We start from the raw sequence: 24,165 nt of genomic DNA, 5'->3' as shown, positions 1-24,165 counted from the left end.
TTGCATATAGAAGATATTATGTTTTTGCCCAGGTTCCATAATGATTAGGAATAAACCAATTTGAATGGAGAATTTTATTTTTTGATTTGATAATATTCTTGTTTCAATACCAAGGTTTAAACAAATAGAAATGATTTAGCAAACGTATCCACTGTGCAGCTGAACATTCAGACGAAGATGGTTCAAATTGATTCATAATCTCCGCTGAATTGTCTGATCTCAGCCATGGTACTATAGATAACCATAGAGGCTTCGTTTTGGATCGCGAGAGGAAAACAACCAGTGATCCCTTCCATGAAAACTATTCAATGACATTTGCTGGAAGTGTTTGTGCATGAATGACAGATGAGGACTGGATCAGACTCAGCTGTAATTTCAATTATCCTGGTGACACGACTCAAGTGTTACTGGTCCCTTGGGCAAAGTGCCAGAAAGCTGCAACTGCCCACAGAACTCTACCCAACAAGGAATCAGTCTTCATAAGAGGCGGTAGTGGGGGGAGGGGTGGGGAGGAGGAGGAATTGGTGAGAATAGGGACAGAGAGGAGAATTAAAAATAAATGGAAGTTAAGGAAAATCTGGTAGTACTGGTTTGGTGAAAAACCTTTTAAAGCTTGCAAATTGTGGGAGGGGGCAAAAGAGTGAGGGAGGCAAGTTTTGAGTTCCTGACAAAGATGTCAGAATGTAGAAAAGTGCATGACCTGGAATCTGGAATGAATATGACAAATGCTGGATATAAAACAGATCAGTTAACACCCATGAAGAGAAAAGATCAATTAAAATTTCACAATCTGTTAATTTGTTACAAAAATATTCTTTCACTGAATGTAGGTGTCACTGGTTAGACCAGCAATTATTGCCCATCCCTAAGGTGGTAGTGAGCCAGCATCTTGAACCACTGCAGTTCATTTGGTGTAGCTGCACACGAGGTGCTGTTAGGAAGACAACTCTAGGATTTTGACTCAACAACAGTGAAGGAATGAATGAGGCAAGTAAGCATTTCCTTGTTGCTGGGAAAATAGAGACAAATAAGATATTCAATCAGAGATGGAGCTCATGGGTGGAATGACCTCCTATTAGTTTATGCAACATAGAACATTGAACATTACAGCGCAGTACAGGTCCTTCGGCCCTCGATGTTGTGCCGACCAGTAAAACCAATCTAAAGCCCATCTAACCTACACTATTCCAATATCATCCATATGTTTATCCAATGACCATTTAAATGCCCTTAATGTTGGCGAGTCCACTACTGCTGCAGGCAGGGCATTCCACGCCCTTACTACTCTCCGAGTGAAGAACCTACCTCTGACATCTGTCCTATATCTATCACCCCTCAATTTAAAGCTATGTCCCCTCGTGCTAGCTATCACCATCCAAGGAAAAAGGCTCTCACTATCCACCCTATCTAATCCTCTGATCATCTTGTATGCCTCTATTAAGTCACCTCTTAACCTTCTTCTCTCTAACGAAAACAACCTCAAGTCCCTCAGCCTTTCCTCATAAGACCTTCCCACCATACCAGGCAACATCCTGGTAAATCTCCTCTGCACCCTTTCCAATGCATCCATATCCTTCCTATAATGCGGTGACCAGACCTGTACGCAATACTCCAAGTGCGGCCGCACCAGAGTTTTGTACAGCTGCAACATGACCTCCTGGCTCCGAAACTCAATACCTCTACCAATAAAAGCTAACTCTCCGTACGCCTTCTTAACAGTGCTATCAACCTGGGTACCAACTTTCAGGGATCTATGCACATGGACACCAAGATCTCTCTGTTCATCCACACTACCAAGTATCTTACCATTAGCCCAGTACTCTGTATTCCTGTTTGTAACCTTATGATCTGGAAAATCCTTCATTCTATCATTACCATCAAGCCAAGGATTCAAAGAGAATGTGGGAGAGCATGGCAGGTGCAGCACCAGGCATTCATCAATGTAAGTTGTCAACCTGATAAAGCTACATCACAGGACTTTATGCATGATAAACATCAGAAGTAGTATGCTATAGACAGAGCAAGGTGATCCCACAACCAATAGATCAAAATCAAAGCTTCTGCAGTCCTGCTACGTCCAGCTGTAAATGGTGGTGGACAATTCAACAAGTAACTGGAGGAGGAGAAGACTCCATAATTGTCCCCATCCTTAATGATGGGGAAACCCAGCACATCAATACAAAAGATAAGGAGGAAGCATTTGCAACTATTTTCAACCAGAAGTACAGAGTGAATGATCCACCCGGCCGCCTCCTGATGTCCCCACCGTCATAGATTTCAGTTTTCAGGCTATTGGATTTCTTCAAGCTATCAAAAGATGGCTAAAGACACTGGGTACAGCTAAGGCAATAGACCTTGACGACAACCCAGCTCTTAGACAAGCTGCTTCAGTATAGCTACAACATTGGTATCACTTCCTCAGTCCATTCTCAAATAACCAAAGTAATGGATGGTGTTGTTAACACTGTTTTTAATCTGTTCCTCATGTTCAGATGGGATCTTCCAGGGCCACTCTGCTCCAGATTTCATTCCAGCATTTGTCCAGCCATGAACTTGAGAGAGAGAGAGAGAGAGAGAAGGTGAATGTGACTGCCCTTGATTTAAGGGTGCCATCAAGGAATCTTAACAAAACTGAAGTTAGTGGGAATGAGGGAAAGGTCTCCAATGGTTGGAGTGATACCTAATATCAAGACAGTTGTCGTTGTTGGAGACCATTCATCTTAGCCCTGGACATCACTGCAGGAGCTCCTCAATGTTGTCATAGGCCCAACTGTCTTCAGCTGCTCCATCAATGACCTTCACTTCGTCATAAGGTCAGAAGTGGGGATGTTTGCTGATTGCACAGTATTCAGTACCATTCACAACTCCTGAAATACTGAAGCACTGTCTGTGAAACAGCAAGATCTGAGCAACTTTGAGGGTTGGGCTGATGTATTGTAGCCAGTATTAGAGGAGCACAGAGATCCTCTAATACTGGCTATTTTCTCATGATGTATGACCAGGATGTTGCTTGCCATTTAAGAAGCAGGCAATGGTCATGTCACCTTGATATTTGATGGTATTATCATTGCTGACACCCCTATCATAATCATCCTGAGGGTTACAATTGACCAGATGCTTAACTGGACTAGCCATATAAATACAGTGGCTACAAGAGTAGATCAGTGGCTGGGAATTCTGTGACAAATAAATCACCACCTGACCTCCAAAGTCTGTCCATTATCTACAAGACACAATTCAGGAATATGATGGAATACTTTCTACTTGTCTGAATGAGTGCAGCTCCAACAACACTCAAGTAGTTTAATACGATTCAAGACAAGGGTAGCAGACACATGGGGACACCAACTCCTGCAAATTCCCTTCCAAACCACACGTCATCCTCACTTGAAACTATATTGCCATTCTTTTCTTGGTCAAGAACCTAGAACCCACCACCTATCAGCACTTGGGATGTACATACATCACTTGGACTGCGGTCAGTTAGGAAGGCAGAGAGTGATTGGGGATGGGCAGTAAATGCTGACACTGCCAGCAACGGTCGCACCGCAAGGACAACATTTTTTAAATTAAAAAACATGAGCAAACGCAAGTACACGATTTTCTCATTCTCTAGGGATCCTTACATCAATTTATTACTAGAGCCCCTTGTGAACTGTCTCACCATTTAGTAGATCTCTGTTCAGTGCTGTGGTAGATTCCTGTGGTATTTCTTCCTTTGAGCAAAGGACATCCCATTTGAACTGCAAAAAAATTGTAGTGTCCTAAAAGTAAGGCTGTTGCATTTATGCTTCATCAGTCACTGGGACTAATTGGAAGATGGGAAATTTAATTCATTTAGTGTATATAGGAGTTCACGACTGAAAACGGCCCAATTCACCAAGGCCATATGCTGGCTTACCGGCTGGAGCTGGGTCTGAAGTTGAGATTGGAGTTGATGGGTGCAGGAGTGAATACTTCCATGAGTAATAAAGGAAGCAAACAAAAATTTCAGTGCTCAAACATGGAAGGTAGGAACCTCTTTTGTAGCAGCCAGTATCCCAAAGTCTTAACTTTCTTGCTCATCAGTAGTTAACTGCTCTCCAGCATCAGTCTACACTCTGCTGGATTTGCTTGCATACATTAAATGGGTTAGGCTTTCTGTCCTTTGACTCTGGCTTGAGGAATCTAACCCTTTATTGCATCATAATAAGCTTTATCTCCCTCCTGAGTGCTGAGCTTCCAGTCCACTAATTTTCTGCATTATCCAACTCAACATCTCTCAGCTCAACCTGGCTTGATTCATATCCTCCTCTCCTCTCTCCTTGCACCTATGTCCAGAGAAGCCAAGTATGTTTACTTTTAAAGATTGAATCTATTCTACCAGTTTTTTTAGTTACAACATTGTAGCTTATTTTAATGTAGTTTTACAAGAGAATCACTGAAGCTGCTTTGAGAAAAGGGCTTCCTTTGAAGACAAAAATCCAAGTGGAAAGAAGGACTGTGTCAGTGCTCGAGGAGAGAGAAGATCTTGAGTCTAAAACTGCTAGGTGACAATAATTAAATCCAGATGAGTAACTGTGCGGAAGTAGTTGCTGCTCACAAGTTAGGGACTGAGGAATGCTGCAGTCAGGATAAGTGTCAAGTCAAAAACTCAGGCAATTGAGGATGGGTATAACATTTATGTGGAAATGTGTGAGTACATCCCTAATGGGGTCGTCGAATGTTAAGATTTTTGTAAATCTGATGAGAGGTGGAGAGAGAAAAATGTAAAGACCGCATCGTAATTTATTTCCACTTGGTTTTCAGTAAAACATGGCTATCATGTAAAATACTCAATTATTCTGGGTGGGAGAATCTAGTTTTGCATTTAGATTACAAACTTGGGTTCTGTCGAGGAGAGAGCCATATCAAAATAGTATTTTGAGCTATGTAATTGGGTGACACACTGGTAACAATCATTTGAAGTAAATGTCGAAGAGTGTAATCTTTATAGATCGTTCTTATTGTGATCTTGGGGATGTCACAGATTAATGGATCTGATTTCCTGGCCTGTGGAATCCCATAGTCCTCTTGCCTTTTTATTGTGCTTTTTTTTATTCTTGGCATCTTGGTCCAAATGTCAAAGCTGCATTTATTGTTGATCTCTAATTTCCTTGAGGCAGTGATCATGTGCTGTTGCTTTAAACTACTGCAAACTTTTCATGTTACAATTGTCATGATGGTTTTAGGTAGGAAATTCCAGGTCATGGCTGTGATGAAGAATAATATGTTCTTGTTCGGAGAAATCTGACTTCTGATTAGGTTCCTGTATCACTAAACACAAGATCACAAGTATCTTGGGGTTGCTGTTGGAATATTTTCAGGGAATTGCTGAAATGAATGCTGTGGGTCTAGTACTGCAATTGCAGTTGTGGTAGTAGGATTGAATATCAAGCCCAATGAAATGGTGCTAATCAAATAAGCTGCTTGGTTCTAGACCATATCAATCTTCCAAGTGTTGCTGCAGCAACCAATCCATCCAAACAAACGATGAAATATTCCATCACGCTCCTGATTTGAGCCTTTTAGATTGTGGTGAGCACTTGAATGTCATAATATGATCCAGTTGTTGCAGGGTACTCAATTTCAGTTTTGTTTTTCCTATTACAATGGGCTATAACTTCCTGGCTCCCTAGTGTTGGATTTGGTGGGGTACCCCAAAGATGCATTGAGGAATCCCTCTTGGAAGCTCCTTGGTAAGGGTTCACCGGCAATTGTTCAGAAGAGCCAACTTCCCTCGGACAATTGCGCTAGGAACCATTTGGCAGAGATTTAAATCGCTAACTTTGGGTGGGTTTGACAGTTTTAGACTCATAGTTACTCTGAAAGAATTAGAAAGAAAAAAAGCACTTGTAACTTCAGAGTAATAATTTTAAGACCCAGACATAGCCCCCAGGGGACAACCATCAGCAAGAGATTTCCCCCCATCCCTCACCCCTCCCACTAGTCATGTAAAGGGGCACGTCCTTCTTTGCTCCACTCCCTTTGCACTTTTGCCACTGGAGCCATAGATGCATTTCACTTCTTCAGTCTCTCCTTGCTTGAGTCAGGAAGGCTGGGTGAAATGGGCACTTTACAATTTAAGTGTCGTTAAGTTAGCATGGAATGACAATCTGCTGCTGATTGCCACTCTAAGGAATTTACAGACCATAGTTGATCCATTATGTTTCTAGGCAACGGTGACCTTGATGATGGGATCTCTGGTGCCTGTGAACATCAACTGGAGGGGATGTTTGGTGGAACTTGATCGGTGCCACTTGTAAGGTTAAAGCTGAACTTTGTTTAGTCCAAACTGAAGGGGGTTTTCATGATCCAGAATTTTCTCCTATCCACTGTATATGTGACAGCATGCCTCAATTTAGCAATTAACTCCAAATCAGTGTTACTCCTCACTAGTGAATAACTGGGGTTATAGTATGTATTCCATCACCACTGAAGGCATAAAATAACATTATTAGAAAGTGCAAAAAATTGGTTTTGCCCCATATTAACTTTACAAAGAGGACTCCCAAAATCTTTAATGTTTTCAACAGATGGCAAAAATGTTCTAATGGATGTTTTATGGAACCGATTCTCTCAGCACCTATTTAACCCTCCTTGTACAAAGACTTGGGAAAACAGGAAAGGGAAGACACCAGAAAGTCTGTAGGTTTTGAGAATAGCTTTTTCTTTTAATTAAAAGTAAACCTTTGAAGATTGTCTTTTGAAAAGACACATTGCAGCAAGCCAAATGTTTTTGTCCAGAGAAGAGCATCATCTAAGATGTGCACCTATTCCCTGTGTACTTGAACAAATATTCATGTCACTGTTTGTTAGCCTACTGTTAACTTTTCAATTAAATTGTCCTCGTCATCCAAGCAACTAATTGGCTTCTTGGTCTGGAGTGACACATTGAGTTTAGAATAGTTAGAAATTTCCCATTGCCCTCCAATGCTTGACCAGGGCCAATTTTTTTATAAGCCTGAGTGTAAGTTGACTGTTGGGAATTGGTATGTCATAGCTAAGCCTGATTTAATCCTCATTAGACAACCATACAAACTCACTTTCAGCAAAGTTTCTTAGGATAGTTCTGGATCCTGGAGTGCAAAACTTTGTTAATTACTTTCACCCCTTCTTTAACCTTGGGAGCATTAAGTCCAAATGTACTGTTTCCACCATTAACTTGGATGAGCTTCACTTACTTGGCACAGATCATTACATCAAACCTAGGATCATCTCTTTGGTTGGTCTGTGGGGTTCATATTGCAGAGCGAAGAGGGCAGCCTACAAATGTTAATTTCAGCTGGTGCTCCAATGATATTTGTCATAAGGAAGCAATGCTCGACAATGGACTGTGCTTTGGCCAAATAAAAAGAAGAAAACTTGGGGTTTCAATGGGGCATCTATAAAGAGGCACTGTGCTTTAATATAATAGCCAGGTAACTATTATGTGAACCTTCCTACGTATGACTCTGGAAAATAGAGAGGCTTATTTGTGAGGCAAATTGTTTCTTTAAATTTTAGTCTGTAATGGTTAAGTTTAGTCCTTTTTTTTAATGTCCAATGTATTTTCAGTTTAAGTTGGGCTTCCACAGTGTTGTAGTCCAAAAGCAACATGGCCACTGAAATAGCTGGATAACATTCGACCAAATTAATTTGTTGTTGTTTGCAATTCATATATTTCTTCAAAAAAGTGAATAATTTGGTTCTGTACTGATTGCAAATTGTATTTTTCGAATGATTTTACATTTGAACAAATCAGCAAAGCATGATGGGCACATTTTGAGAAATGTAATGTTTTGGTCTCGCCATGTAAAACGATGCTTTGAAATATATAAGTTTGTATGTCCAAGATTTGTGCCATGGTGGCTTTTCCTTTTATAATCCTATAACAATTTAATGCTCATAAGTGGAGGATTGTGACCCTAATCTAGCTCATTACCATAGCACATGACGCATTTAGCTACTAAGCCATTGGGGCTCCTCTCAAGGTGAGTTTGATCAAGTAATATTGTTTTTAGTATTGGTCTTTTGAGGGAAGAGAAAGTAGATACATTTGTGTTTTTCCTTCAGTTAAATCTTTTAATACATTTGAAGTGTACTTGTTAATACCTGTTTAGGCATAGGTTCAAATCAAAATATTAATCTGTCTTGATGCTGGTAGATCTGCTTAGTTTCAGGATTAATTGTGTTTTTAAAAATAATCTGTGATATTGGGTTTGAACATATTGTACAATTATTCATTTTCGGAAGGAGAATAGTAGATAAGTTGTGCTGTTCACACTTCTGCTTTGCTTTGGTAAAATGATTGCCTCTGGATGGACAGCCTTTTATTGAACTGAATTCATGTTGATTTCTCTATTTTGTTTAGGTTGAAAAGTCAGCATCTAGTGGTTTGGCTGAATTGCTGCTTTATCCTCCAAAGAATAGTCTACAGCAAAGGAAGTCGAGTTTTAACCCAAAGTCAGCTGATAAAAAACAAGAGCTACCAGTTTCTAATAAAAGTGTAGTTCAAGGAGGGAAAACAGTTGCATCTAAAAGCCTAGTTCCAAAGGATATTGAAGTGAAACAAAAAGTCATCGAGTTATTAAAGAGGTACAGCAGTGGACTTTGGGCCAACGCACTTCCAAAGTTGTTTGAAGAGACATACAAGATGCAATTTCCTCAGAATATTTTGGATGATCTTGACTGCTTATCTGACATTTGCACTGTGGATTATGCAGTATCTGGTGATCGCAAAAAGGCAATTCTTTATGCAAAAATGATGAAAACCACTGATGAGCAAAATGTTAAACCTAAAGAGTCTCTCTCTCCAGTGTTAGTGACTCCCACTGCTTTGGTGAAGCCGGAGCTGAAAGAGGTTATCAACGAGGGGCACAGCAATCTAGGACTTCATTCACACAGAACCTGTATTGATGCTGAACATCTGGCATTAACTGAAAATGAGGTGACTGTAATTACTAACGAATTTACGGACAGTTGTTCGATCCAACCTGTTCCTTCCCCACTTAGCATTCCAACAGAGCAATTCCCTTCGGTATTGGTGGTTGAACTTCACAGTACATCTGAAGCTGTTATCAGGTGAGCCTGCTTCAAAATATAATTCTACAGGTTTGTACAAGAGGAGTACAGTGGCTCTTCACATTAAAAAATCTGCAACATTTCAACCAAAGCAGTCGATATGCAGCATGTTTAAGCTTTTTTTGTAATTTTGATATTTTCCAATATCGCCGTTTTATTCAATTTGTGAATTTAGACCCAGGCATGGTTTTTCCACTTGAGGAATGCATTTGATTTTGTTTATACACAGTAGTTCACCCCTGATGACTATGCATGAGGCCTGAGTACAGTTATCTTATTTACCACAATCTTCTTCTGGCCTACGTGCAGATATGATGTGGAGATGCCGGCGTTGGACTGAAGAAGGGGCTTAAGGCTCCGAAAGCTAGTGTGGCTTTTGCTACCAAATAAACCTGTTGGACTTTAACCTGGTGTTGTTAACCTTCTTACTACGTGCAAATACTCAGCCATTGCTGCAATTTGATTTTTTTAATTGCAAAAATATACTTAATTCATTAAAAAGTGTGAAAGAGACATTACAAAACATTTCAAATTGTCATAAAGTGCAAAGATATTCACATTTTCTCCAGACAGCAAGACAACTGCTGCCAAGGCACAATAGGGAAAGGTCACTGTCTAAGACGCACTCAGGTGCATCAATTTAAAACATTGTGGGTGGGATTTTATGGCCTCGATCGGGCGAGACCGGAAATTCCCACCTGAGGTCAACAGAGATTTCCATTGTCAGACCCTGGCCCACGCCGATTCTGTGGTGGGCGAGGTGGGAGTTCCGGTCCATGTATTTTTCAATGTTTTCATCACAGAGAGTACAATTTGTTCAAACTATATACATCCGTCATGTTGCACTCTGAGGTGCTTGCGGTTGCATACGATTAGTATTAAGCACAGAGTCCAAGGGGTTTTACACGTTTACCAGCCCCTCGATCTACATTGGCTGAAATGCCTTAGACAGTGACCTTTCCCTCTTGTGCCTTGGCAGCAGTTGCCCCAAGTCTGAATCCATCCCTCCGTTTGTAGTCCTGGACATTGGAATGTGCCAGTCTGCAACACTCAGTTGAGGACAGTTCTTTGCACTGGAACATCAACAAGTTTCAGGCAGACAAAAGAGCATCTTTCACAGAGCTGCTGATCTTCCAACAGAATTGATGTTTGCCCCTGGGAACAGCCTGTAGAGCACAGAGTTCTGCATCACAGAACTGCTCAGAATGAATCTCAACAAATGCCATGCATCACCCTCCAGACTATCTTTGCAAAGGCACATTCCGCAATGACCATTCCTTCTCTCCCACTGCAGTTGCTTTGAGGGCAGCATGTGGCGCAGAGACTTCGGACATGCATGAAGGACCTGGCTGAGAGTGCCAAGCTAGGTCTTGGTGCTTGTTTGCAAGTTCTGGCAATGAGGCATTCTGCCAAACGACTTTGACAGTGTGTGTAGATGATGAGGGAGTGTATGTGTGGGGAGGATGAGAGAGGGACGTGTGTGTGGGTGATAGGGGAACGTGTGTGTGGGTGATAGGGGGACGTGTGTGTGGGTGATAGGGGGACGTGTGTGTGGGTGACAGGGGGACGTGTGTGTGGGTGACGGGGACGTGTGTGTGGGTGATAGGGGGACGTGTGTGTGGGTGATAGGGGGACGTGTGTGTGGGTGATAGGGGGACGTGTGTGTGGGTGATAGGGGGACGTGTGTGTGGGTGATAGGGGGACGTGTGTGTGGGTGATAGGGGGACGTGTGTGTGGGTGATAGGGGGACGTGTGTGTGGGTGATAGGGGGACGTGTGTGTGAGTGATAGGGGGACGTGTGTGTGGGTGATAGGGGGACGTGTGTTTGGGTGATAGGGGGACGTGTGTGTGGGTGATAGGGGGACGTGTGTGTGGGTGATAGGGGGACGTGTGTGTGGGTGATAGGGGGACGTGTGTGTGGGTGATAGGGGGACGTGTGTTTGGGTGATAGGGGGACGTGTGTGTGGGTGATAGGGGGACGTGTGTGTGGGTGATAGGGGGACGTGTGTGTGGGTGATAGGGGGACGTGTGTGTGGGTGATAGGGGGACGTGTGTGTGGGTGATAGGGGGACGTGTGTGTGGGTGATAGGGGGACGTGTGTGTGGGTGATAGGGGGACGTGTGTGTGGGTGATAGGGGGACGTGTGTGTGGGTGATAGGGGGACGTGTGTGTGGGTGATAGGGGGACGTGTGTGTGGGTGATAGGGGGACGTGTGTGTGGGTGATAGGGGGGACGTGTGTGTGGGTGATAGGGGGGACGTGTGTGTGGGTGATAGGGGGGGCGAGGGGGGGGCGTGTGTGTGGGGGACGAGGGGGGGGCGTGTGTGTGGGGGACGAGGGGGGGGCGTGTGTGTGGGGGACGAGGGGGGGGCGTGTGTGTGGGGGGGATGAGGGGGGGGCGTGTGTGTGTGGGGGACGAGGGGGGGGCGTGTGTGTGTGGGCTCGAGAAGGGGGGGGCGTGTGTGTGTGTGGGCTCGAGAAGGGGGGCATGTGTGTGTGGGCTCGAGAGGGGGGGCGTGTGTGTGTGTGGGCTCGAAGGGGGGGGGCGTGTGTGTGTGGGCTCGAAGGGGGGGGGCGTGTGTGTGTGGGCTCGAAGGGGGGGGGCGTGTGTGTGTGGGCTCGAGAAGGGGGGGGCGTGTGTGTGGGCTCGAGAAGGGGGGGGGGCGTGTGTGTGGGCTCGAGAAGGGGGGGGCGTGTGTGTGTGTGGGCTCGAGAAGGGGGGCATGTGTGTGTGGGCTCGAGAGGGGGGGCGTGTGTGTGTGTGGGCTCGAAGGGGGGGGGCGTGTGTGTGTGGGCTCGAAGGGGGGGGGCGTGTGTGTGTGGGCTCGAAGGGGGGGGGCGTGTGTGTGTGGGCTCGAGAAGGGGGGGGCGTGTGTGTGGGCTCGAGAAGGGGGGGGGGCGTGTGTGTGTGGGCTCGAGAAGGGGGCGTGTGTGTGTGGGCTCGAGAAGGGGGCGTGTGTGTGTGGGCTCGAGAAGGGGGCGTGTGTGTGTGTGGGCTCGAGAAGGGGGCGTGTGTGTGTGGGCTCGAGAAGGGGGGGGGGCGTGTGTGTGGGCTCGAGAAGGGGGGGGGGCGTGTGTGTGGGCTCGAGAAGGGGGGAGCGTGTGTGTGTGGGAGCTCGAGAAGGGGGGGAGCGTGTGTGTGTGTGTGGGGGCTCGAGAAGGGGGGTGTGTGTGTGTGTGTGTGTGTGTGGGGGCTCGAGAAGGGGGGGAGCGTGTGTGTGTGTGTGGGGCTCGAGAAGGGGGGTGTGTGTGTGTGTGGGGGACGAGGGGGGGGGCATGTACAGGGGGGTGGGTGGGTGTTGGGGGGGTGTGTTTGTAGCTGATGAGGGGGTCGTGAGGGTGATCGGGTTGTATGTGTCCGTGTTTGTGCTAAAGCTTTCTGCAGTCTCTCTCCCTTTAAATAATAATCTGCCTTCTCATTCTTTCTTCCCAAATGAATCACCTCACATTTTCCCTCATTGAATTCCATTTGCCAATTCTCTGCCCACTCACTTAACCTGTCACTATCTCTCTCTACGCTGTTCATATTCTCCTTACAACCTGCCTCCAGCTGAATCCAATCCTGTCCATACATGCATTTCCGGCTGAAGATGCTGCCTATTGCTTGGTGTGAGAATCGTGGACAGTTTTTTCTCTAATCCTGCAATTGCTAGAATTGAGAGCAACAGTCAAACATTAAATTTGGAAACTTCTGAGTATAAAACCAACTTGTACAAGGATCACATGCACCTCCAAGAGAGCTTAACCACTTCCTTCCAATGGATGTTTATTGTTTTCAAGCATTATATTTATTCATAAATTGTTCCCCTCTTATCCCTGTGGAGGCTCTGATCCATGTCTCAGTTACCTCTAAGCTCTGCGTTTCCAAAGCTTTGCGAGCTGGCATCCAGCCTTGCTTGATCCAGCCTTACATTTAAGTTCTAACGAAAGCTTTGCCCTTACTCTTACTTGCAGTAAGCCTGTACACTCTCCAGCCCTTTAATTGCTGACCTATATTGGTTTGCAGTCCACCGATGCCTTGAATTTAAACAAAACTCATCCTTTCTTCCTCAGTTGAAATTTTATCAAGGCCTAATCCCTCCATATCTTTTGCATCTCTTCTAGCTCTTGATCTCTTGGAATGTTTTGCTCCATAAATACAAGTTAGTGCCATCTCTTGTGCTTTCAAATTCTCGCCAGTTTTTCTCATGGCATCCTACCTCACTTGGTCTCTGCATACATTTTCAGTGATTTCAGTCTTCGTTTCAGCTCCCACCCTCTGAATTCACTGACTTCATGTCCCCTAAATATTCTCTCCACTCCATGTTCACGGGTTCTTTCTACCAGGCCTGTCACTAAAAAAAGCTCAGTCAAGACTCTTAAAATTGCATGCTTTACGTTCCAGTTGTCCAGTCTTTGGTTCACCTTTGGTACCTATAGTTTATAGTTGTTCAATTGCTCCCTCATGTCGTACCTTTTGATATCCTTGTTCCCTGACCACTGTATTTGCTTAAATTCAAAACACCCAGACTTGAGACTATCTGGTACATAACTGACGTAGTCATTCACCAGAGGTAGCTGAACTAACCATCTCCTGAAACCTCTCTGCCATACCCCTTCTGCCCTCACCTCGACAATGTGTGGAGAGTTCATGAGCTCTTTGTCACATAATGCTGAGAGCATTGCTGACCTGCCTCTGTTGCCCCTAACAATTCCCCATGTGGACTCTTTCTTATTATAGTTTTACTCTTGTGTCCCTCCAAGCCCTTTCAGAGTTTATTTTGTTCATCGCCTGGTCCTTAACCCTTCTCATTAACCTTGTTTTCCTGGCCCCAAGCTAACAGACATTGTGAGTGATTCCTTCACGTTGGGTACTGTCTTCCTCTCCTTCAAAACCACCATCTTTACCCTCTCCTCAAAACATCCCACCTTCAATCCTAAGTCCTTGTTTACATCTGCTGCTATGTGCTCTTACATTGCAGGCACTTTTTCTATGACTTAAATTTGCAGTTTTTGAATCATCACAGCATTGCAATGATCTTACCCAAAGTTGTAATGATATCCTCAATGACTTTAAACATGGTGCATTATCCTTCATTGTCCTCTGTCTTCTCTGCAACCTCAATACAATCAGCCTCACCATTATTCACAAATTCCTTTCCTCCGTTGTCCAGCTAAATGCCATTGCCCTTTTTCCATTCGTCGCTAGCTGATCATAGATAAAGTACCTCCATTAGCTTTGTTTCCCACTCCACGTCGCTCGTTGCTCCTGGTCTCAGAGGAACCATCCTTGCCAGCCACTTCTTCATTAGCATTTTTCCCTTTGTTGACATGATCTTCAGACATGGGTTCAGCTTCTCCATGCACATGACAACACACAGCTCTGCTTCTCAACCACCTCCGCTGCTCATTTATTGTCAGATTGCTTATCTGATATCTATTCATGGATGAGCAGCAATTCCTCCAATTAAGAATTGGGAAAAAGAATATCATTCTCTTGAGCCTCCATTATAAACTCCATACCATAACATAGATTCCATCTGCCTCAGCGGACGCCATCTCGGGCAGAATCAAATTGTTCATCATCATGCTCTCCAACTGAACCTAAAGCTGGGCTTTCAATTACATCTCCTCATCATAATGATTGATGATATCCATCTCCATAATATTGGCCATATCCACATACATCAATCTATTGATCTTAGAACCCGAATTTGTGCCATTTTTGTCTCCAGAGTCGACACTTCCAGCGTCATCCTGGTTGACGACCCATCCTCTGGGAAACTTCAGTTGATCTACAAATCTACTGTCCCTATCCTATCCTTCATCAATCACCTCTATGGCCTACATTGACTCCCAATTCCAAGCACCTCCAATTAAACATTCTCATCCTTGAGTTGAAATTGCTACATGACCCCATTCTTCCCTATCAACTGAGCCATCTCCAGTCCTCCAACTTCAGTTCTTAAACTCCTGTACCCCTAGCCTTTAACCATTTTTGCATCCTATCCCACTTTTGGCAGCCATGTTTTCAATTTGTGGCCCAATCTCTTGACATTCCCCTCGATGTCTTCACTCCCTCATTTAAGACCTCCTAAAAATGCACTTCTTTGGCCATTCTTTTTGCTACCTTTCCACTAACTGTTTCATCATTTCTCTGTGAAGCACCTTGATATTTTTTCTACATTAAGTGCTACATGAATGCAGGCTGTTGTGTCTCATTTATCTAAAATAAAAATAGATTGAAATGAAATTTATGGTGTGGGATCATGGTTCCCACTAATTAGAGCCAAATTAGAAATTCAAATTGTGGGTATTCCTCCAAATATTTTTGGAAATTTTCTCAATATATAGAATATCAAAAAGATAGGAACACATTCTGTCAAATAAGCAGTTTTAAGGGAGTGTGTGAATCCATTTTTTGAAAGCACCCCATTGCACCTATTACATTCTTAGTGGTCTTGCTATTAAAATTCGCATTTATCTTCTCTTTGTTTCAGTCCCAGCAAATTTCCAGTATGATTCTATTATACTTTTGTTCTTATCTACTAAGGGCCAGGTCACAGTCAAGCATTGCAAAATGTTAGGAATATGGCTATTCTAAATTCTAAGCTGAATCTGCATTAATATTTCTCATAATAGGTCTACATTTACCATGTATTAAAGCAAATTACTGCACATGCTGGAATCTAAAGCAAAAACAAAAAACGCTGGAAAATTTTAGCAGATCTGACAGCATCTGTGAAACGAGAATAGAGCTAATGTGTTGAGTTTGGATGTGTCAGAGCATTTTCCCTGAACTGAGTTCTAGTGGGTTAACAGTTTCATCCCTCTGGGACCTGGGATTGAATCCAGAGCAAAACATCTGCAACTGGATGTGGATCTGTGGCACAGAAGCATGACAATTTTCAGATAAAACACAGACTCCTGATGAGGGGAAATATAAAATGCTGGTATAGTTGCCATAGTATAAAGATAGCTTTATATTTTGAATGCAGTAATAATGTAGACATTGGTTGTGCAAAATATTTAGTTCTCCAACAGCGACTTGTCTAATCTGAGTACAGGAATGCTCTAACCCACGTAATTCAATTATTAAAAATCATGGGATTTTGAGACTCAAAACATCGCTTGTGTTTACCATTATCACGTATTTATTGCAAAACATTTTGTAAATCAGACTGTTTGACTCTTCTATGAATTAAACCAAACTGAAAACTTTGATTATATCAAATCTTCACTTTTTGTAATTGCACACCTTATATCCAAAACTTTTCAAAGCTGCTTTGGAAATTTTTTTTTAAAAGAAATAAATATACAAGGAAAATCTTCGAATAATTTATGACTGAAATACTTTGAACTTTCCCTTTCAGATACATTGGGCCAGAATATTCTGGTGCTCTTGAACAAATGGAAGATGCAATGAAGGAGTATTACACTTACGCTGGTGATCTGAAGCCATTGAGTTCACAAAGTATTGGACAGCTTGTGGCTGTAAGTGCTGAAGAGGACTCCTGGTTAAGAGCACAGATTGTTTCAGTGGAAGCAGCAAAAGCCAAGGTACAGACAATTGTGTTTCATCTAAAAGTCATGTCTGAAAAGTTGTGGATTTTTCATATGAACAGTTTATTTAAATCGGAACATCTTCTGTACTTCCTAATTGGGGAGATTAGTGTTTTTATTAAATGTTATTTAAAAGGGAACATGGGCTCAGGAGAGGTTTTAAATGCTGACCACTGGAGATCATGCTGTCAAACATTGGTAGGTTGATGGTGAAGCCAGTTGAAAGTTGTAATCTCCATCTCGTTCTCTCCAGTCAGGCACTGTCATGCAGAAACAATGTTTCCTTTAAGGTGCCTGCATGCATGACTGTGCATCTGTCTTAAAAGGGACAGTGCAGTGCAATAAGTCAACCATGCACAAACAAGCTGAAGGTAAAGCGAACATTGATCTTTTATTTTAATGCAAGCTCTTAAAGATGTAGATGGCACCCCAGTTGTCACTGGAATAGGAGCATTGTTTCGAGACTGACGTCCGATCCTAATCAAACGTGAGAAAATAAAATCCCAAAAACAGAAAAACAAAGATACACAGGCAGATATAAAAACACACAGACTGCATGATTAATAGACAGAAAAAACTTTTTTTTAAAGCGAGAATTCAGTTCTAGAATACATTGTGTGTTTTGTAATCCAATGCTCCTGTTATAAAGCAGCAAACGCTTCACTGTGCAATCAGCAATGTCATGGCATATCTTCTATGTTGCTGTTGCAAAATTGGGGAGGGGGATATTGAAAGTGCCTGTATGCATCTAGATATCAAATATTTCCCATCTCTATATCTTAAGAATTATTAAGTTAACACGCAGGTGCAGGAAACAATTACCAAGGCAATTGGTGTCAGCTTTCATTGCAAGGAGATTGGAGTACTAAAGAGTTTTGCTGCAATTATATCAGGCTCAGTAAGACCACTTGGGCTTTTGAACAGTTTTGGTCTCCTTACCTGAGGAAAGATAGCCTTGTGTTAGAGGGGGTGCAACAAGGTTAAATAGATTTATGCTTGGGATGAGGGTTTTTTTTCCAATGAGAGATTGAGTGTAATGAACAGATCTTCTACTTTAGAAGAATGAGAGGTGACAGCGCTGAAAAATATGCAATTCTTAGAAGGCGTGATAGGGTAGATGTTGGGAGGCTGTTTCCCTGGCTGAAAAGTCTGGAGCCCAAGGACATGGGCCAGAATTTTCCAATGTTGTACACCCCACCATTGCTGCCAGCAAAAATGGAGAATTTGGTGCTCTGCCAAATCTCCATTCACAGCAGTGGGACCACAGAATTCCAGCTGCGAACGAGGTCAGCAAATTCAGCTTTTGATTTCAGGATAAGGTTTTGGCTATTTAGGACTGAGATGAGAAATTTCTGCAATCAGGATAGTGCATCTTCAGAAGAAAGCTGTGGATACGCAGTCATTGAGTGTATTCAAGACAGATTAATCAATTTTTGGACATTGTGAATCAAAGGATACGAGGATGAGACGGGAAAGTGGAGCTGAGATAGGAGATTAGTCATGGTCTAGCCACTGGCAGAACAAGTTGATAAGATGCTTTAAAAATGGTTTTTAAAAACTGCTCTCAGAAATGGCCTCGCAAGTCACTCAGTAGTACAAACCACAGGAAAGTTAAAAAGGCATAAAAGCAGATGGACCACCTAGGCATTGGAAACAACAATGGCACACTTTGTATATTGACCCTGCAAGGACCTCCTTGCTAACACCTGGAGATTGTGCCAAAATTGGGAGAGGTGTTCCCCTGACGAGCCGAGCAACAACCCAATTTATTTAGACAGCCAATTCATACCTATGTACCTGATGCATTTTGAGTGATTATACTTTAGCTTGTGTCTTGCATTGTTATTACTATCATAAATATATATTGTCGTCACTACATTAACTCTACCCCATCAAGTCTTTGAATTCAAAGGTTCGCGCACTCTGGAGACCTTCTAAGCTTTCCCTATCTTGTTCGCACTACTGTCGGAGGAATGGTAGGCTCTGTCATTGCTGGTTCTACATGTAGGTATGGAGGTTGTTCTGGCATCTCAGTATGTTCCTTGATATCTCTGCATTGCACAGTGTGGGGATGGATAGTCTAGGGATGAGGCAGAGACTGCTTCTGTTTCTTCTTATTGCCTTCTGCAGGGAGGAGTGATGTTGGTTATCATTCTTTCTAATGATGGTACCTTCTCTCTTGATGTCTTTAATCCAGACCCTGTCATCTTTCTGTATGGCAAGTGTCTGTTGTAGGCAGAAGCTTGTAAGACTGCTCTCTTGTGTGGATGACCTTGTAATCCTTGGTTTCCAACCCTGGTATGAATTCTTCTGCAGGATGGGAAGTCGTATGGAGTTTCCTGGGAGTTCACATGGGGACAGACCACGTTGTAAAGGAGTGGACCTGTATGTGAGAAATGCTGTGGGGAAGTCCTTGTTCTTTTTCAGGAAGACTTTTACTGTACAGACCCAACTTTAAGCCCCCTTTCAACAGTGGGTATCTCGGCAAACTGGTATGGTGGTGTAAGCCCAATGTGGTGGCGAAGTACACAAAGTACTCATTTGAAAATTGTGGATCGCTATTGGGCACGATCCTATCCAGGATGCAGTGGCTCATGAACATCTCTTTCAGTGCCTTAATTACTGCCTCCATGGCAGTCACATATAGCTGCTTCACCACAACCCATCTGGAGATGTAGTCCACCATTATAAGGAACAATTTGCTGTTGAAAGCAAAGAGGTCAATGCCTAGCCTCTCCAAGCCTTCCTGGAATCATGTGGGGATAAGGGGCTCTTTTCAGTGTGGCACAGTGGTTAGCACTGCTGTTTCACAGCACCACGGACCCGGGTTCAATTCTGGCTTCAGGTGACTGTGTGGAGTTTGCACATTCTCCCCATGTCAGCCTGGGTTTCTTCCGGATGCTCCAGTTTCCTCCCACAGTCCAAAGATGTGTGGGTTAGGTTGATTGGCCATACTAAATTGCCCCTTAGTGTCAGTGGGATTAACAGGGTAAATATGTAGGGTTACAGGGATAGGGCCTGGGTGTGATTGTTGTCAGAGTAGGCTCGATGGGCCAAATGGCCTTCCTCTGTACTGTAGGGATTCTATGATTCCTTGGTCCTACCTGTGCAACATGCACCTGGCAATTTGCAATGGTGTTTTCAGTCATCTTGCAAATGCCTGGCTACCAGACAGCGGATTGGGCCTGTGCTTTGCACGTGGTGGTGTCCAGGTGTATTTTTGTTAAGGATCTCTGGCTGCAGGGAGACTGCGCTGACCAGATGCTCATTATAGACCAGGAGGCAATCTATAATCATGAAGTATTTTTGTTATCCAAACTAGGTCCTTCTTTGGTCTCTGCTGAAGCCATCCTTGTTGGCAGTGTCTGCAGATGTGGACACACTCATTATAGAGTCATAGAGGTTTACAGCATGGAAACAGGCCCTTCGGCCCAACTTGTCCATGCCGCTCTTTTTTTTTAAAACCCCTAAGCTAATCCCATTTGCCCGCATTTGGCCCATATCCCTCTATACTCATTTTACCCATGAAACTATCTAAATGCTTTTTAAAAGACAAAATTGTACCTGCCTCTACTACTACCTCTGGCAGCTTGTTCCAGACACTCGCCACCCTCTGTGTGAAAAAATTGCCCCTCTGGACACTTTTGTATCTCTCCCCTCTCGCCTTAAACCTATGCCCTCTAGTTTTAGACTCCCCTACCTTTGGGAAAGGATATTGACTATCTACCTTGTCTATGCCCCTCATTATTTTATAAACCTCTAAGGTCACCCCTCAGCCTCCTACGCTCCAGAGGAAAAAAGTCCCAGTCTATTGAGCCCCTCCTTATAACTCAATCCATCAAGTCCCGGTAGCATCCTAGTAAATCTTTTCTGCACTCTTTCTAGTTTAATAATATCCTTTCTATAATAGGGTGACCAGAATTGCACACAGTATTCCAAGTGTGGCCTTACCAATGCCTTGTACAACTTCAACAAGACGTCCCAACTCCTGTATTCAATGTTCTGACCGATGAAACCAAGCATGCCGAATGCCTCCTTCACCACTCTGTCCACCTGTGACTCCACTTTCAAGGAGCTATGAACATGTACCCCTAGATCTCTTTGTTCTGTAACTCTCCCCAATGCCCTACCATTAACTGAGTAAGTCCTGCCCTGGTTCAATCTACCAAAATGCATCACCTTGCATTTATCTAAATTAAACTCCATCTGCCATTCGTCAGCCCACTGGCCCAATTGATCAAGATCCCGTTGCAATTGGAGATAACTTTCTTCTCTGTCCACTATGCCACCAATCTTGGTGTCATCTGCAAACTTACTAACCATATTCTCATCCAAATCATTAATATAAATGACAAATAACAGTGGGCCCAGCACTGATCCCTGAGGCACAGTGCTGGTCACAGGCCTCCAGTTTGAAAAACAACTCTCTACAACCACCCTCTGGCTTCTGTCAAGAAGCCAATTTTGTATCCATTTAGATACCTCACCCTGGATCCCATGAGATTTAACTTTATGCAACAGCCTACTATGTGGTACCTTGTCAAAGGCCTTGCTCAAGTCCATGTAGACAACATCAACTGCACTGCCTCATCTACCTTCTTGGTTACCCCTTCAAAAACCTCAATTAAATTTGTGAGACATGATTTTCCACTCACAAAGCCATGCTGACTGCCCCTAATCAGTCCCTGCATCTCTAAATGCCTGTCGATCCTGTCTCTCAAAATACCTTCCAACAATTTACCCACCACAGATGTGAGGCTCACTGGCCTGTAGTTCGCAGGCTTTTCCCTACAGCCCTTTTAAAACAAAGGCACAACATTTGCCACTCTCCCATCTTCAGACACCTCACCCGTGACTATCGATGATTCAGATATCTCGGCTCGGGGACACGCAATTTCCTCCCTAGCCTCCCACAACGTCCTGGGATATACCTCATCAGGTCCTGGGGATTTATCTACCTTGATGTACTTTAAGAATTCCAGCACCACTTCCTTTGTAATATGTACACTCCTCAAGACATCACTATTTATTTCCCCAAGTTCCCTAACATCCATGCTTTTCTCAACAGTAAATACTGATGAGAAATATTCATTTAGGATCTCACCCATCTCTTGTGGATCCACACATAGATGACCTTGTTGATCCTTAAGAGGCCCTACTCTCTCCCTTGTTACTCTTTTGCCCTTTATGTATTTGTAGAAGCTCTTTGGATTCTCCTTTGCCTTATCTGCCAAAACAATTTCGTGTCCCCTTTTTGCCCTCCTGATTTCTCTCTTAACTCTACTCCTACACCCCCTATACCCTTCAAGAGATTCACTTGATCCCAGCTGCCTATGCATGTCATGTGCCTCTTTCTTCTTCTTGACCTGGGCCTCAATATCCCGAGTCATCCAGGGTTCCCAACTTCTGCCAGCCTTGCCCTTCACTCTGAGGAATGTGTTTACCCTGAACCCTGGTTAACACACTTTTGAAAGCATGCCACTTACCAGATGTCCCTTTGCCTTCCCACAGACTCCCCCAACTAACTTTTGAAAGTTCCTGCCTGATGCCATCAAAATTGGCCCTGCCCCAATTTAGAATTTTAACTTTTGGGACAGACCTATCATTCTGCATATAAAACTAATAGAATTATAGTCACTGGTCCCAAAGTGATCCCTCACTAACACTTCTGTCACCTGCCCTTCCTTATTTCCCAAGAGGAGGTCAAGTTTTGCCCCCTCTCTAGTCGGGCCATCCACATACTGAATGAGAAATTCCTCCTGAATACACTCAACAAATTTCTCGTCATCCAACCCTCGAATACTATAGCTGTCCCAGTCAATGTTGGGAAAATTAAAATCTCCAACTATTACCACCCTTATTTTTCTGTAATCTCCTTACATATTTGCTCCTCAATTTCCCGCTGACTATTTGGGGGCCTATAGTACAACCCTATCAAAGTGATCTCCCCTTCTTATTTCTCAGTTCTACCCATATAGACTCAGTGGCCGAACCCTTGGATATATCCCCTCTCAGTACAGCCGTGATGCTTTCCCTAATCAACAGTGCAACTCCCCCTCCTCTCTTATCTCCTGTTCTATCTTTCCTATAGCATCTGTACTATATGCATTTGTTTCTGGCAATTCTGTTGGAGTTAACTTGTGGTTGATGGCACAGTCGCACAGTGGTTAGCACTGCTGCTTCATAGCTCGATCCCTGGCTTGGGTCACTGTCTGTGTGGAGTTTGCACATTCTCCTCGTGTCTGCGTGGGTTTCCTCCGGGTGCTCCGGTTTCCTCCCACGGTCCAAAGATGTGCAGGTTAGGTTGATTGGCCATGCTAAAAAAAAATTGCCCTTAGTGTCCTGAGATGCGTAGGTTAGAGGGATTAGTGGGTAAATCTGTAGGGATATAGGGGTAGGGCCTGGGTGGGATTGTGGTCGGTGCAGACTCGATGGGCCGAATGGCCTCTTTCTGAACTGTAGGGTTTCTATGATTTCTATGAACTGTCTCCATGGTAATTAGGAGTGTGCTTCCAGCTCTTCAGTGGGATCGATATCCTGTTTTGTCAGGAAGCCGACTGTGCCCTGGGAAAGTGTGTCTGCTGTTATCTGGTTTTGCCTTGGATATATACAGTCTCGTAGGCGAACTTCGTGAGGCAAAGGCAAAATCTCTATTCTGCAAGGCAGTTTGTTTGCTTGTCCTTGTCCAATAAGGAGACTAATGGCTTGTGGCCTGTTACGATTGTGACCTGTTACGATTGTGATCTTGAGGCTAATGATATAATCTGTGAACTTCTTGCATGACTGCAAGGGGTTCCTTCTTTTATGGCAGCATACTTTATCTCCGTGTCCAACAGCCCTCTGGAAGAATAATGCACAAGTTGGCGAATTCCATCTGGTTGATCCTGGAACGGTGGATGAAGCATCCTTTGCAATGGTGGTAGTGGGCCAGAATGTCCACGGAGAGCACGATTACCTTGATATGTGTGAAAGCTTGTGGTTGATGTGATCCCCACCACTCTATTTGGTCTTTCTCAAGTAGATGCCTCAAGGGATTGTGATCTGTGCCAAATTCGATAAAACAACTTTGCCAACTGGTTCACCATCCCCAAGAATCGCAGAAAGTCTGGAATTGAGGATGGGATTGGGAACTCGCTGATAGCCTTGGTTTACTGTGGCTCTTGTCTTAATGCCTTGATTGGTGATGATGGGGCCATGGAATAAATTGATGTTTTGAAGAACTCGTTTCCAGTTCAGCATTGGCCCTGCTTCATGCTTAAGACTGCAGTGAGTCTCTCCCCTGAGGCCCTGCAAAATGGCTGACATCATAGATTGGAATATTTCTCATGCTGACATGGTTCCAAATAAGAAGTTTAACAACACCAGGTTAAAGTCCAACAGGTTTGTTTGGTAGCAAAAGCCACACAAGCTTTCGGAGCTCCAAGCCCCTTCTTCAGGTGAGTGGGAATTCTGTTCACAAACAGGGCATATAAAGACACAGACTCAATTTACATGAATAATGGTTGGAATGCGAATACTTACAACTAATCAAGTCTTTAAGAAA

The 24,165-nt window shown here is 43.7% G+C and overlaps 1 protein-coding gene across 6 annotated transcripts in view; it reads left to right on the top strand.

Moving 5' to 3' along the window:
* The window catches only part of LOC144494845 (tudor domain-containing protein 7-like), a 134,150-nt gene that overhangs the window by 66,901 nt on the left and 43,084 nt on the right, over positions 1 to 24,165 (top strand). For all 6 annotated transcript variants that reach the window (XM_078214270.1, XM_078214269.1, XM_078214267.1 and 3 more), the window contains 2 exons: positions 8,372 to 9,081; positions 16,433 to 16,619. In XM_078214270.1, coding sequence (XP_078070396.1) covers positions 8,372 to 9,081; positions 16,433 to 16,619 — 897 coding nt within the window. The remainder of the gene's footprint in view (positions 1 to 8,371; positions 9,082 to 16,432; positions 16,620 to 24,165) is intronic.

The sequence above is a fragment of the Mustelus asterias genome, chromosome 6, assembly GCF_964213995.1.
Source record: "Mustelus asterias chromosome 6, sMusAst1.hap1.1, whole genome shotgun sequence".
Taxonomy (NCBI): domain Eukaryota; kingdom Metazoa; phylum Chordata; class Chondrichthyes; order Carcharhiniformes; family Triakidae; genus Mustelus; species Mustelus asterias.
The sequence above is the reverse complement of the archived record's forward strand: the minus strand, read 5'-3'. Positions and strand labels throughout refer to the sequence as shown.